At 40.9% G+C, this 16,543-nt stretch overlaps 1 protein-coding gene across 3 annotated transcripts in view; it reads left to right on the top strand.

The window, feature by feature from the left end:
- Positions 1-16,543, top strand: part of SLIT3 (slit guidance ligand 3) — a 519,844-nt gene that overhangs the window by 296,713 nt on the left and 206,588 nt on the right. For all 3 annotated transcript variants that reach the window (XM_058422439.1, XM_058422441.1, XM_058422440.1), the window contains one exon: positions 14,621-14,692. In XM_058422439.1, coding sequence (XP_058278422.1) covers positions 14,621-14,692 — 72 coding nt within the window. The remainder of the gene's footprint in view (positions 1-14,620; positions 14,693-16,543) is intronic.

Genomic DNA, 16,543 nt, shown 5'->3' with positions numbered 1-16,543 from the left:
GGAGGTCTCCCAAAGGAGATGGTCTGCAGCGGTGCTGATCTCCTGCCCCGAAGCTGTTTTAAAGAGCCACTTGCTTTTTGGCTTTCAAGGCAGAGACACTGGGTTTCTGGGGTCTCCAGCTGTTTTTCCATTTCACTGGGATTAAATCCCTATCTTTCATTTTGTAAATAGATAACGATGTGCCTGGATTTGCTGTACTTTTTGAGGTGTCCCTGCCTGTGGCAGGGGAGATGGAACTCGATGATGTTTAAGGTCCCTCCCAACCCAAGCCATTGTGTGACTGTATGAATAAAATTCTCTGAGTTCTTAATTAATACTGCATAACTTTTTCTGGATAACGCAATTATCACTTTTAATCTAACTTCATTTTAAAAAGTGATGCAACCACTATTTAAAACAGATAAGTAAATGGATCCTTGTTTTCCCAGAAGGCAACGACTTAGGCTCAAAAATTAATTTCAGTAATTGATTAGAAGACCAGATTTCCTTCACGATTCTTCCTTGACCACAAAATGAGATGGATGTCCCCCCGCTTCTGACCCCAACTCCTACCTCAGCTGCAGCTTTTTTCTTGACCCAAGCTCTCAACTCAGCTGCAGCTTTCTGTGTGAGAGCTGCCTATTTAAAACAAGCCAGTGCAGCTTCTTGCCACATTTAGAGCCCAGAAGGGAATGATTACACTTCTCATTCAGTGATTCAGTCTGTTCCACGGCTTTGCTATCCTGCAGTTGGGTGGCTCCATGAGATAACATACAGAAAAACAAAGCCACCTGCAATTCAATCCAATACAAAATTGATATGCCTTGAAAGAAAATATTAAACTGTAATGGTATAACTGTACTGTAGAGTTTTTTCATCACAAATTGTTTTTATATGAACATATGCTCACTGTGTTTGTACAGCAAGGGATGTTATACAGTCCTTTAAACAGCTCTATTGCTGCATCACTTGAAAATTTCCTCAAAAGAAGCTCAGGTCATGTAAATTCTATATGGATTTTAAGAAGATCCTATGGAGGATCTTTGTTTTATTAAAAAACAACACCAATGTTTTTGTTTGGATCGGTAGTGTTTTCTTCCTCTATAAAATAAGGATTAAATCTGAGCGAAGCACAGAGGGAATTCTCAGGCACTCAGATGTCTGTTATGAGATTAATAGAAATGAAGTTGATTATCTAGGTGCGAATCTGAGAATGGCTTTTGTATAATAGCTTTGAGGTAGGCAAGAATCAGGCCCCTTTTGTTTAAGACCAGATGACACAGGGTGAGTGGAGACAGCAGCAGTGGAAAAAGCTGTGAGATGATGGTCTCATTTGTACAGCTGATTTCTGCTGCTGAATATCATTTCCCTCCGCTTTTTTTTTTACCCTACCAAAGGCCTGTGGTATCTAATTTTGCTTTTGTTTACCCTTTGGTAGTCCCATAAATGTCAAAGAAACAAATGAGAGAATTCAATCTTCATGTGGAAGTATCCTCTGCTCCAGTCTTTTGTGGGTTTTTTTAAAGGTCTTTTTGGAGTTATTTTTCCAACTCATTGAGCAGCACAGTAAGCAGTGTGCATACACACTTTGTCCAAGATGCATTTTCACATTTAGGATTCTTTTTCCTTTCTCTTGTTTGGCTAGGGAAGACAAGGATTTGGGAATTGTTTATTTGAAGGAACAGCAGAGTTTCATGAATGAACGATCAATATTATTTCCCTATATAAATTCTGCATCAATATCCTGTCAATCACAAGTTGCTAATACGGCAGTCATGGTACCTCTATGCTAGAATAGAGAGTGGTGCTTTTCAAAAACACACCCTCAGAAAACCCTCAACCAAAACCAAACCTGCAAACCCTAGAATTTAACTTATTTAAAGAGATAAGTGGCTGTATAAAACTGTGATGTGGTGCACAAGAAATCTTAAGGCAAATGATTTGCATTAAGATGCCCATAAGCAGTTCTTGCTGCATTTCCAGGATCCCAGCATAAAGCATCCAGCCTGCCTCTCAGGGCTGCAGAACAGGATTCTCCCATACACATTAAAAATGTCTTTTTGTGGCATGGGGTGGGAAATGGAGCTTCCTGGTGTGAAAATTAGCTTTAGAAATGAGATTGACTTTTTTTTTTTTGTGTGTGTGTGTGTGTGTGTGACCCTTCAATAGCCTTGTATGCAAGCTTCACCTTTGAACCTACTTTATTTAGTATTTAATTTATATGCTTAAACTCAGGTCATATGCAGCAACAGCTATTGATTAGGTCCTGCTTTTAAAACCCAGTCTTAGAGAGAAGATGACTGCTGCAAAGAGGTCAACTGGTTTGCCTGAAATAATTCACTGAGTAAGGGGGGCTCACAATTATCTGAACCATTTGAGCAGGGGGTTGTTGTTGGGGGTGGATTTTTAGTTTGGTTTTTAGCTCTCTGCCTGCAGCTCTCACTGCTTTTCAGAGATGTGGTGCTCTCCCTTCCTGAGGAGCAGCTGAAAACATAATGAAGGGTTAATGTTCAGGCGGGGAGGGGGAGCAGCCAGCCCTTCATAATAAGTTGGGCAATAAGCAGCGCTCTCGGGACAGTGACTGAGAAGGATGGGAGAAGTGTCCTGTGAAGCCAATTGTTCAGGTATCTTCTTTGCCTACTTACAGAAAAAAAAAAAAAAAAAAAAAAAATTGTTGCTTTGATTGCAAGAAAGAAAAAAATTGGAGCAGGGCTTTTTTCTGGCTGTTTTCTTTCAGTGCTGTCATGTCTCAGTATGAATTAGGTTTTTGAGGTTTTGTCTAAAGGATCAGATAAGGTAACTGGTGTGCTCTTGTGATCCAAACTTGCTGCCTAATCCTACCTGGGAGTACAAGTTTGCTTGCACGTGGCGTCCTTTTTGTCATGACAGTGCTGGCAGAGGAAGCAGATGTCTCAGTATGAATGTATTTATGGACTAATGTCAGGAAAAAATACGAATAAAATATGCACCACCTAGCAAGGAAACTTCAAAGTCATCTGGATAAGTTAATTTTTAAGATTCTTTGATAGTGGCTTCAAGTTTGTAAGGCTTGTAGAATCCTTATTCAGTGACTAGTGAGTAAATATGAATGAACATTTCAGACATGTAAGCATTTATATGTAAGAAATCACAATGTCTAGGATGACTTGAAGGTTGTTTAATGATTTCAAAAGGAAATACTTTTCTTAAAAAAAATTAAAAGAACAATTTGCAAAGAAAAATATTGAAGTCTGTAACTTCTAGGAAATTCTGTACATGAACCCGCTTCTATAATATTTTCTGTTGATATCAGAAGCTCAAAAATTATTTAATAATTCTAACCATAAGCCATCTTCTATCCATATTTTTGTTTTTATATTGGGCATGCAGTTATCTCAGGATGCTGTTTTTACCAGGTTTTGATGAAATAATTCTTCCACACTTGCATTCATTACAAGTCCTGCCTTTATAGATAAGTACAGTTTTAAGTCACTCAAATCTCCTGCACAATGGAATAAATCCCTTTGGAGGTGACCTGTCCTCCTGCTCTTGTAGTACCTATAGTTTTGGAGATTATGGTTGTCCCTTGGTACTTGGTTTCTGCACTGTGATGTTTCAGCTCCTGGGCTGAGTTACTCCTTGCCCAGCAGTTTCTCTCTCCAGGAATTGGCAATCCACAAGGAAAGCTGAAAGACCTCAGCACCTGCCTTTCAGTTCTCCCCAAGGATTACGCTTATGTAAGGATACACCAGTAGGGTTTTGATGACTTTTTCTCCTTTCAAGCTCTGCAGCCCAGGAAAACACCAGTGCTGTTACACATCCTTTACCTATATCTTTGTAAAGGTACTTTGTGGCAATAATAACGTCAGTAATTTTCTCTTGCACTGTGTTCAGCCCTTTGTATATAAACTCTCCCTATGCCATGTTTTACATTAGTATTGGATCTGTCCCAAGGCTAGAGAAGAACATTTTAATTTGGAAATGGTGTAGGTTAGTGGAACTTGAAGAGATTAGTTCAGTTCCTAAAATTTTGTAAAGCCTCATGGCGCTGCTGACAGCTCAGGGGAGGAGAAATAAATATATTAAAGGGTGAGGGACTCAAATGCTACAGCCATCCATAAATGCCAAAAATAGATGGATGCCATTTGTTTTTATGAATTAAAAGAAGCAGACCTATGTTACATGTAGGTGGAAAGAAACTCCCTGGTGAATATGCACAAGAGCTGTCACATATGCTCCGTGCCATGTTTCTGAAGGATATATGGCAGTGCCACATTGATTTGGTAAAACATTGTTTGGGAAGCTGAAGATCTGCTAACAAAAACTGAATGTAGTCATCCAAACATATTGGGTGCTTATGGTTCATATGGGCATTCAAATAGAACATTTGTTGCAAAGTGCTTGTAAACATAAATCTGCAGGATGGATTGCTGTCCTTAGCCCGGGTGACAAACATCTCACAGATGATGGGAATTTGGCTGCCATGAAAACAGTAAAGCAAAAGGGATTTTTTTCTCAACTGTGATCCAGTTTGCTGTTAATTCCAGAGCATTTTCAAAGTATTTAAAGACTGATATAATTACTAAGTGCCCAGATAACCAAGAAGAACACTGGTTTTGGTTCCCATTTAATCTGTCATTAACTTACTTATTTTGGGTTACAATATCTTTTGCGTTTTCTTTTACTTTTCTTAAAGATTTCCTCTTTTTTGTTCTAGAAACTGGTTATTCTTTCCAATAATTTCTTGTTCTGGTTAGTTCTTTTTAAGTGTTTTAGGCCTTAATTTGTTATGTGCAGGTGTTTCATTGACAGCATAGGTGAATTTGGGAAATGTGCTAGACCTGGTGTGGACAAAGGAGTGTGATGGCAGAGGGAGAGCTGGTGTGACATCTTCAGAAATACATCACAGGATGATTAATTTGGATATGGACAGCTACTCAGGGAAGAGGAACACGTCCTCAAGTTCATGTTCAACTGCCCAACAAACACTCCATGTCTATGAATGGACCTCAGGAATGCAAATAATGCGGAATCAGCTGCAGGCTGGCCTGCTCAGGACTCTTGCATGAGTGACCTCATTGTATGTGACAGAATAGCAGATTTTAGTGCTTTTTGCAACCCTCTGCCACTCTTCTTAGTCTAAGGGAAATGTTATTTGCTTACCCCTGTATAAATACGTGTATATGTGACTCCCTAAATTACGTATATAAGCACAGAGTCCTCAGGAAAGTGCAGCGTACTATTTTTATAAACTTAGTACAAATATAAATCAGCGTATAAAAGCATACAGCAAGATTTCACCCTTTCATTACAGTTTTTGTAGCATAAGTAGGTAATGCAGTAACCCAAAGCACATATTGTGTGTTGAAATCATGTAGGAAACAAGCAAACTTGGGGCAATGAGGTACAGAGTCAGACTGTAAAAGTAATTCCAGTGGGACTCTGGATGGGGAACTTGAATTCTTTGCCTTGAGCAGTGAGGATGAAGTTTGATGTAAGTGCCTTAAAGGCTTGTGAGGTTCAGGCTGAATTCCAATGTCTCTCTCACCCTTAGCACCAATTCATCTAAACTCACCCATACTCTTATCTAGAACTGATTACGAGTCAGCCACAGCTCTGACTTGCAAAATGAGACGTGATGCTGAGGAATGGCAAATATAAAGACTTCAAATCACAGGGTCAGGGCTTTGCCTGTGCATTGAAGCAACTGCTGGAAAACAAATTTCAAAGGTTTTACGGTCTCCATTGCCGGCTCTCTTTTGTATCAGTAAGAGGGCAACAGCACAGGGCTGTAGTTATATATGAGGTATTTGTGGCTGCTGCTCTTCCTCAGCTGGCCTGAGAAATAAACCAGCAAAACAATGGTTAGGAGTCAGAATTTGGACCTGCATGTCATTAGGAGTATCTTTGTGTTAAAAACAAAACCTCTGATAATACTCAGGCACAACACAGAACTAAGCCAAATGGCTCCTTGTCTTAAAGTAATACAAAACACTTAATTATTTTGTTAGTGAGTTGGTCAGTGGCCAGTTATACAACAGAAATTACTAAAAGGGGATAAATTCCATGTCTCAAAAGCAAGATGCTGTTGCCTGATCAATATAGAAGAAAAAGGGTAAAACAAAGAAAAAACCTGGAAGCACACCCTCCAACCCTGCTTTTCATCTGGAGATGCCACTTATTCATCCTAAAACAGGAACCCACAGCTGTGTTAAAGATTAAATGGCTTGATTTGGAAGCCCTTAGAAAAGCTTCTGAGCCTGTGTTAAGCATGGTCAGCGTGGGAAACCACTATCAGAATGATATAAAATTAATGCAGCATCTTGAAATAAGAAGTTTATTAACTGTTCTCCAGTGGCTGTGGGAGTTGGTTGAGAAACTGAGTAGGACCATATTGAAAACAGTCCCCTAATCCAACATGGGATGTGGAGATATTTAAAACTGTGATTCCTTCTCCAGCTTTAGCTGGCCAGTTTTGGATTTTTAGAAGCAGTCTGATAAAACAGGCTTTTGTTGAAAACTTATTGGTGTGTTGTATGACGAAACTGCCATTTATAACTGCAAGCTGTTAATTGGGTATTATGCACAAGTTTTTAATGTTAATTTTCTAATGACATAAGGGAAAAAAAGTTACCAAAACAAAAAACAACTGTTCTGCCCTAATTTACCAGCCATGCAGCAAGGCAAACACTCTGCCATATACTCCCAATATTTAGTGGTTTGGTATTGCTTTCTCCTAGTTTTTCTCCTAACAGTTAGAAGAACATATCACAAGTCACTGAATGACTGAGGGTGATAGCATTAATCTAATGTGATGGGGGATTTCAGAGGGGACAGGTGTCTGGAGAGTGAATGTCCAGATTTCCTTTTGCTCTCTCATCCCCCCAACCCTGTAAAAACCAGGCACTCCTGGGCACTCCCTGCTCTGCACTCGCCCTCTGCCACAACCTCCGTGTCCCATGACATTTTCATGTTTGCTGGTCAAGCCCAAGCTTCTCAAAGGCAGGAGAGCCTTAATTTTCCTCTCAAACCTGAGTTTTAAAAGGTTTTTTTGACATAAAAATGTGTCAGCAATGAACATGCCCGGAATTAACACTCTCTTTGCTGGGTGTCCATATTAAACCATCTCCTGGCGAGCTCTGCGCGTTCCTGTGCCGCTGGCACGGGCTGGGCTCAGGGGCAGTGCCAGGGCAACCTGCAGTGGTGTCCTCGGGGCAGCAGGAATGTCACCCATGTCCAGAACATCTGGCCAGGAACCAGCAGAGCACCAGCCCTGCCTTGCTGTGTCGCCCTGGAGAGTTTCTTGCTGCCCTCTGTCCTACTGAGCCCATTTTAAAAACGCCAATGGCTCCAAACAAATTTTGTCTGTCTGACAACTGACAGCTGATCCACTTTTTAATAGGGAAGGGGTGGAGCATTCTGGGTCTTTTTAAAGTTTTGGTTCTGCAATGAATTTGTTACAGCACGGAACATACACACAGAATGATTTTCAGGAGAAAACTTCAATCCCAGTTGCTGCTGCCGTATTGAGGGGCAATAGCAGCTCGCCTGTGGGGGCTTGTTTGTTTTGCCTTGGAAATGAGCGTGACTTATGTGCTGTTAGTTCCACAGAAGCGATGCCATGATGGTGCATGAGCCTGTGAAGTGCTGGCCTTGCTCACAGGACACACATTCTGGGTGAGGTTCAGTGGTGCTGCTGTCCTGGGGTCGGGATGGGGCACGGGCAGCCGGACCCTGCAGACTCCCCGAGCCTGTGCCTCCCTTTCCCACCAGAAACACCCCAGAGGATGGAAGGGCTCAGGCTGTGATGGAAGCAACAGCCCAGATGAGCAGAGCCAGGGGTGGAAGGCAGCAGTTCCTATTCCACCTGCAGCAGCTGCGTGGATGGAACCACCTGCACCTCCTCCACCCCGTGCTCTTTGCACATTACAAATGTCTACTCCTTATTTAGTTAAAACAACTGCACTTTTTTTCTGTGCAGGTACCTTGCTTTCAGATTTTCCAGTTTCATAATACTGTCCCTAATGATATGATTTCTTATTAATATCCTGATTCCCTGGTATGATTTCCTATTAATAAGGTCACTGGTTGGTAACATTCTAAACTAGAACTTTGCTTTACATGTGGTATCTGACACTTGTCAACTAAACATAACAATTAAAAAAAAAAAATCAGTAAGTGCAAACATTCTAAAACTGTAAAAAACACCACAGTAACTAACTTTAATTTTCTCGAACACCCATTTTATCTTCCTCTTTTCTTCCCCTTTTCCCCTTTGGGGCTATGGCAGAGGAGAACAACAGATGGTTATCAGTCAAGAGTAACTAGGGAAACAGCAAAACCTGCCCCAATTGCTATGGAGACAGCCATTTCTGTGCTTGGTATGCACTATTTGTTACATCAGCAACCAGAGAGAGTTAAAAAAAGAAAAAAATGTTCTAAAGCACATGATATTGAAAGGAAATCTCATGTTTGTGTGTATTTGTCCTTGCGGCAGGAGGAGTCTCCATGTTCATTTGCCACTCAAGTTTTGCTTTAAGCTGATATTTTGGTTCTTTTGTGACAGCAGCATTTTGATTTGTGAATTAATGTAATACAAATACTCAGAGTAAGTACTTAGTAATTTTGAATAGTCTGCAGAATAATTATTCATAAGGAACTCTTCCTCTTCAAATCAGATATTCTTCCCTCCTTGAATTTAACAACCTGGCAGCACAGGTTGGGTATGAAAACTGGACACAGAGAGTATGACTCTGCCCAGTTATTTCAGGCAGATGAGCTGTTTCTGCACAAAGCCTCAACCACAGCTTTTGGCAAAACTGTGTCCTTGGGAAACAAAATGAAAGGGAATTCTGGAACACTTGTGAAAATCTCAGAGTGAGACTGCAGCTTGATCACAACAACTTTATCAGTCTTTTAAATTTTCTAATACAAGCAAGCTCCTAGAGAGTGATTTTAGTGAAGCATAAATAAAGAGTAAAAATTAAATGAGAAAAAGATGCATTAAAAGCTACTTTGAAAGAACTTCACATTATTCCAATATAACTGAATTTAATATTACCTCAAAGCACTGTATTGCCCCATTTACTGGGGCTTCCTTATCAATTAATACAAGGATAAGGACTTAAGTTTGGTATGTGAGAAATTGTAAACAGATGTGCTGGTGTCACTTTCCTTAGATATTTTAATATTCTTGAAGTTGCATAAGGGCAATAAATGTTACAGAGTGTCTCTCTAATTCTGACAGGTTATGGAAGAACTTAAATGCTAGAGTGCAAACTTCACAGGAAAGGGATGATATAGCACCAGAAAGTCTGCATTAGAAATGAAATGAAAAAGGAAATGGAAGGGAAATATGTTGTCCAAACAGAGGTTCTTTTGGAAATATAATTAGAAAAATTAATTATTTTCTAAAAGTTATTCTATAATAAGTTACAGTGCATTTATAAAATTTCTTTAAATATTTTGGTGATATAATACCTTCAGCGTGGATACATCTGGTTAAAAATGCAGTCCCTCGTTAAAGAGGAAATGGCTTCTGCCTAATTTTTTTTACCTGCAAGTATAAATACAATCTATAACAGTAGTACAGTAATTTTATATCAGTAACAGTAAACCTTAAATATGCAACTGTTATAACACTGCTTTTTTTTAATGCTAAATGTGAAATAAGAGAAAGAAATTTGAACAGTATATATTACAGTAGTCATTAATACTGGCTTTTATTTAAATATTTAACTAGATTTTGGGCAAAACATAGAAAGAGGTTATAGTAATTTAACTACTGTCACAGTATAATTAAAAAACAGATTAGCACTTGAGCTGTGCAGTGGCCTTGGCAGTGTTTGAACGTGGAAAAAAAAATCCCTTACTGAATAAAGTACAAAACCCTGGTTATAAAGTCTGTTATTGTTAAATGTTGATGTTTGAAGGGCCTCTTCTTTTTGACTGTGAGTGTGGCTAATTGCAGAAAAGATGCTGAAATCGCTTACGTAGTTGGTGTTCTCTGAAGAAATCTTGCTAGTAATACAAATGTAGGGTTTTAAACAGTAATTTTTCAATGTTAATTAGAAAAAAAAGATTATTTCAGTTTTGCTAAATTTCACCCTGCATGAATTAAATTCTTTAAAGTTTTAGAATAGTTTTGTATTTAAAAAAAAAATCTTAAAGCTAGTAACATGATAGAATTATATCAGTTTTGTTGCTGGGGATTTTTATCTATCAAATGCATCTGAAAATTAAATATTCCTTATTGTTGTGAGCAAAACCTTTAAGGCTTGGTATTTAAAGGATTATTTCAAATGGCAAAAGAATATCAACCTTGTAAAAATCTATTCCTTCTAAACAGTATTTGAAATTTAACTCTTATTTATGATAGATAATGCACCAGACTAAATGGATAAACCAGAGTTACACTCTGTCAGGGAAAAGGTGTTTTAAACATATAAAGTGGCATTTTAGCCAAGCCATAGATTCCCCTGTGATATAAATCTGCTAGGATGCAGCGTTATTTCTCATTTCTTAGAAAGGAGATTTGTGTCTAAGTTGGGGTTTTTTGTTGTTTTGTTTGTTTTTTTTTTTTCCTTTAAAACATTAATTTTATCAATCAGTTTCATATAATGTAGTCACATAATCTTCCTGGTTTTCAATAAAAACTGGGAGCAGTTATTGAGTCCACACTAGAGCCAAATTACAGTAATACATATGGGGTTATGTATTATAGCTCTGCCACATGAAAGATGTCTTTTCCTCTAAAGACTTTTATAAATTCTTGGATTGTTTATAAGCATTTGTCCATGTCGCACTCCACCTAAATCCCATTTACCCATTCAATATTTTCCTTGCTTGAGTGCTCTGCTCTGTTCTCTGAGGTCTTCTGGTACTGCTGTTGTTATCTCTCGGCATTGTCTGGTTGCTAATTGCCTGTCAGGGAGATCTGGGATCCCTGGAGCCTCCTGGGGGGGGTCAGGGTGGAGAATTCAATCCCAGGGGAGCTGCTGGGTGTCCCAGCCCGGGCTCTCAGCTCACTGACCTGTTCTGACAACGTCACCCAGCCCAGCTCCAGGGTCTGGGGCTGCTCAGCTTCAGTGCTTTGTGTCTAATGCATGAGAGATTCAGCATTCAAGCCAAACACTTCGGCCCAAATCAAAGATAGGTATCTGTGTAACTCAGCAGAATTTGAAAGTGTCACACAGCTCAGTTACTGTGGTTTCATTGATCCTTCAGCAGCTCAATATTTCTCTGTGAGAACGTTTTTTGGTCAGAGGCAGTCCAATCACTTGGTAGGTTTAGATAAAGTCTGAGCCTAGTGCTGTATTCCTTCAAAAGACAGAGTAAATGCAGGTATGAAAAGTGATTTTGTCCATGTATTTTTAAAATTGCTTCTTAAATCTGAATTCGTGTTGTCTGACCTTTTACCGCCAGTACATTGTACCTCTACGTGCATAACAACTCATTTGTAATCTCAAGGAAAAGCTTTTCTAGAAAGGCTATGAGTGCTGACAAATAGAGGTGGCATTTAAATCTGAACCAAGGCTTCTGCAGCCCAAGGCCATTTTTAAAAACTCACCTGTGAGCCTGGGGCAGGTGAAGTGTGTCTCAGGTGAGACTGACCTGTGCTCCGTGTGCCCGAGTGCTCCGTTCAGAACACAGCCACGGAGAGATGGGAGCGGTGTCACAGTGCTCCTCAGGGAAATGCAGGTTCCACCGCTTCTGAAATACTGGGGTGGGGGTTTCCTTTTTTTTTTTTTTTTTTTTTTAAGTTGCAATTTTACCTTCTCTGCATACAGTGAATTTTATTCAAGTAAGATGTTCTTCTCAGGAAGTGTTAGGGATGTCTGTTTGGCCCCTCGAGGGGCTGTGTGCACAGCCTGCCCGCACGGAGTGTGTGAGCTGGCTGCTAGCCCACGGCACGGGGGGGGTTCTTCTGTCTTCATAAGCATTAAAATACGTGCTGAACCACCTTTAGCTTTCTGTAAGACTTTACTTAAACTTCTCCCAAAACTTTAAACTTATCACTTTGTCTTAGAAGGAGGACATTTAGATTAAACTCTCAGATTTCTGGTCTTGACTGAACCGCTCACCAGGGTGCTGTACAGATGCAGAGAAATAGGATTTCCATCTTAACGCAAAGATAAATAGGGAGGCAGAGGGTCTTAAAATCTTACTTTAAGACAACGATCAGTTCTCTTTCTTTTGAGAAGAAATTCTCATGTTTCAATGCAGATGTGAATGTTTTGGGGTGATAGATACCAGGAGACGCGAGCTCTGTAACAAAGGAGCATTAAACATGTGAATTTCACCCCAGAGACTGTGAGGAATTAGTTCATGGGCCACAGAATCAGGGTGTATCACTAATGAATATATTCCCTATTTACTGCTAGTCCTGCTAAGTGTGTGTCTTGTGAGCATTGAGGGATTTCCCTTGCTGTGGTCCTGTGCATCGATCACACTCACTGAACCTGGTTGTTGGCAGTGGCATGACTGGACCGGTGGAAATATGATTAGAATGGTCATTATGCTTTTTCAACAAAAATCAATCTGTGAGAGTAGCAGTTCTTTTTTTAAAAAAACAATACCCACCAAGGAATCCCTTTAATCAGAAGGCTTTGAGAGTAGCACGCTGTGGGTTTATTTGCTTATTTTAGTGTATTTGGCAGAAAAATCAATATCATAGTATAACTCCAATAAAAATCACACAGTATATAGTACTTCCCGTAGAAGGAGAGGGAGAGGTGATTCTCAAGTTGAGGCTTTCTTCTCCTTATCATGTTGGTATCTGCCAACCTTCTGCTTAATAAAGCTAAGTGTAAAGTACTTAATCATGTAGACAGCACTGTATTTAACTCATTGGAAGTTTATTCCTCTTCAAAATGCACCATCCCTTCTGTTTGAGCAACAAATATTTGTCAATTACACAGGGATATCAGGACAAGTCTTCTTGGCAGTCAGAAATAGAGAAGTTTTAGGATCTTTTGCAGGTGGTCAGAGAAACAGAGAGAACATAAATATGTATGTATACATTTACCCAGATATGAACTACACACAGAAAAATCCCTTTTGGAGGATTGTATATCCTGGTGTCTGTCAGTATTGGAGACATTACTGAGGTTTTGCCAAATTCACAAAGTTCTCCAAAGTTAGCTAGTGCTACGAGAAACCTTGGTTTGAGCTTTATGGTTCCTAAGGATTTTAGTAGACCTTAAGAGTGTGAGTGGGTTTTCCTGTACTTTAACTCACGAAAAACCACAATGTTCATTGATACAGACTACGTCACAACGGGTGCGTTTCCCATGGTTGTCAAAGATGTACGTATCCAGGGTGCTCAGTGTTAGCAGATCAAACTCAGTCTTCAGAGGGGTTCATAAAGACTGTATTTGCTCTGTTGGTGCTTTATTGTTGTACAATAAGATTGCCACAAATGCCTATTTAGACCAAAAATAAGATACAGCAAATAATTGGAAAACAGTTGGTGAAACTATACAATACTATACATGGATGTAATATATTTGCTATAGTTACATATATATATTTAAATAAAAAAACCAGAAACTACAGTGTAATCTTTGTATCTTTATTCAAGATACTTTACCCACATAGTACAAAAGGTCTCTGCCTCATCAAATCTAAAGTTTTTGCTGTGCAAAGGACAGTAACAGGTAGAGTCAGGAGCTTGCATTTTTTTTTTTTTTTCTCCATGAAATGCAGATATTTTACTTGCATGTGACTGGATCTTTAATTTTATTTCTTTAAGTGTAAAATTTAAGGGATCAGATGTCAGAAAATGTAATCACTGAATTTTAAATTACAACTTTAATTCTTTTAAGCAGAGGAGACAGATGTAGCTGTCTTGCTGTATCCACATATATTGCAAAATACATTTAAATCACGTGCATAGAGGGAGACAAATGAGAGAACTCCGCCATCCAAATATTAAATTACACGTTTTGAAGCAAAATAGTGTTTTAAGTGTACATGTGTATAATGCTTTTTGTCACTGGATTGCTCTCCCTGATGCAGTTAGACAGAATCTGTATTTAGTCAGAAATCTTTCAATAGAAAGGGCTACCAGATGGGACCAGTAACAATGCAGAGAGGCATCGAACCACCACAGACATTTGGTGCTTAGAATAATAAAAAGACTATAAAATTAGATTAGTTGAGTCTAATTTGGAATTGGTATATTCCCTATGCACTCTCACAGCTCTTGGGTAGATAAAGCCTGAAGATTTAGTACTGTCAGGACAGAGGACTCCAACTTCCAGTAAAAGAAAAAGCAGCATTCTGGGAGGTCACGGAGGGCAGCCCAGTGACCTCCAATGATTTACAGGCCTTTAGCTTAATGAAATTGTTTCAGTGACATGACGGTAAAAGCTCATAATGGATTGGATGCCCTAATGTAATGAAATTACTCCCTTCTGCCTTAAAAAAAAAAAAAAAAAAAAAAAAAAAAAAAAAAAAAAAAAGGCGCAATTAATATTTACTGAGACCTGACAGGCTTCAGTGTGCGGGAGGGTGCAGCGCTGTCAGACAGCGGCGAGCAGCCCCGAGCAGCGCGGCAGCTGAGCAGGCGCTGCCAGGGGGTGGAGGGACACCTCGCTGACGGGGAAGCCCCAACCTGGCGCTCCGAGCCAGCCTTCATCCTCTCCCTTCCTTTCTGCAGGCAACTGGACAACAACCAGATCAGCTGCATCGAAGATGGAGCCTTCCGAGCCCTGCGCGACCTGGAGATCCTGTGAGTGGACTCGGTGCCGTGCCGGGGCGGTGGGGGGTGGCCGTGCCCGTGCTGCAGCGCTGCCGAGCCCCGGGGCTCCGCGCCCGGCCGCCCGGCTCGGCAGGTGCAGGCTCCCGCTTCCCCCGCCGGCGCTGGCGCTAATTGAACCGCAATAGGCTGGGCAGCCGGAGCGGCGGGGCTCCAGCAGCGTGCCCAGCGCGCCCGGGGTGCCCGCCGCAGCCTCCGTCCTGCCCGGCGCTGCCCCGTGCCCCGCAGGGATGGTAACAGCTCCACGGCCGGCGATATTACGGGGTGTGTGACCGCTGCCCTAGACAAAAGCTGTTTCAGAGGTGTTCGGTATGTAGGAGGGAGGAGAGACGGGCGCTTGGCAGGCTCGTTCGGTGCAGTCATTGGCTTTTGGGGAGGATCCTTCTCCGAGGGCTGAAATAACACCACGTTGTGCTCTTCGTGTACCACAAAGTTTACACGTAGGTTGTTAAAGCTGCAGCACGTACCGAAAAAAAGGTTTTGCCGGTGAAAGCCGGCTCTACCAGAGAAGCAGCACGTTGGATTTGTAACGCTGTCATTGTAATGTAAATCCGGTATTATCCTGAACTTGGTATCTGAGCAGATAATTTGCTTATTACTAGTAGTAACTTGTTCACTCAAAGACCTTTCCTAGAATAGGTTTTCACAATATGAACTGTTACAAAGCTTTCCCTGTCACCCGAAAGTTAATCCTGCGAAGCTGAGTGTCGGTACTCGTGAAAGCACATAATTCTGGGCCGAAATGGAGCGGGGTGGGAAGGACACACGACCCCTCCGAAATTCACACCCTCGTCATCCGCCGTGAGTTAACGGGAGAGCGGCCCCGACCCAGTGCACACCTTCCTAGAGCAGGGAAGGCCTGCCCAGGCTGCTGCAGAGCTTGCCCTTAAATTCCATGGGATGAAACAGCAAATGGTAGGTGGATGAGATAAGCACCTGCCTCAGACGCTGCCGGCACCTGGAGACTCGGCAGAGTCACGACGCTGCCTTGGGCTCCTGAGAGGAGGCAGAGCAGCGGGGGCTGCTGTGCCACAGGACACGGGTCTGATAATGCACAGGGTTGTTCCCCGTGCATCCACCTCGGAGCCGTGCTCGGAGGAGCCCTGCCCTCCGCGGCAGCAGCTTTCCGAGGGTCCCGCTGGTGGCCGTGTCTGTCACAGCCCCTCTGGCCCCCGGGCTGGGCTGCTGATGTCGATCAGATTGTGTGTGTTGCTCATACTGAGCTAGCAGAAGGTTTCTGCGGAGTTTCTTATCTGGGAAATTAAGTTATCGAGAGGATTGTTTGAATTCTATAGAAATGGCACTTTTCAGGAAATGAACTGTGTTACCACTGTAAAATTTTACTTCTCTCTCAGATTGAAAAGTCTGCTGTGTGGTGAAAGAAAAAAAAAAAAAAAATTGAACTCTTCAAAAACTGGCTTTTTTTTTTTTTTTTTTTTTTTTTTTTTTTTTTTTTTTTTTTTTTTATGGACTGCTTTTCTGTATCTGCAGAGAGTGAATCAGTCCTCCACTGACAGCAGACTGTGCTATAACTTTCACTAAATAGGGTGGACAGTAAATGGAGCCCTTTTTTGCAATACATTGAGTTCTGCAGGCTCTGCAGAAGTTGCTAGGAATGCACTCCTTCTCCCCGGGATGTAGTAAATGCTGAATTTGTTTATTTACCTCTCTGTTTTTAATTGATTACTTCTATGCCAGCTATTTGTGAGTGGGAGAAGATGGGGATATATAAAAGATATCATAATCAGTTCTTTAGTCTATTTTTAATTTTTAGCACTGACACACTGCTACAAGAAAAAAATCAATATTAATTCTAAAAGATGA

This window comes from Hirundo rustica, chromosome 14 (genome assembly GCF_015227805.2).
Source record: "Hirundo rustica isolate bHirRus1 chromosome 14, bHirRus1.pri.v3, whole genome shotgun sequence".
NCBI lineage: Eukaryota > Metazoa > Chordata > Aves > Passeriformes > Hirundinidae > Hirundo > Hirundo rustica.
Note: the sequence above shows the minus strand (reverse complement) of the source record. Positions and strands in the feature narration are given on the sequence as shown.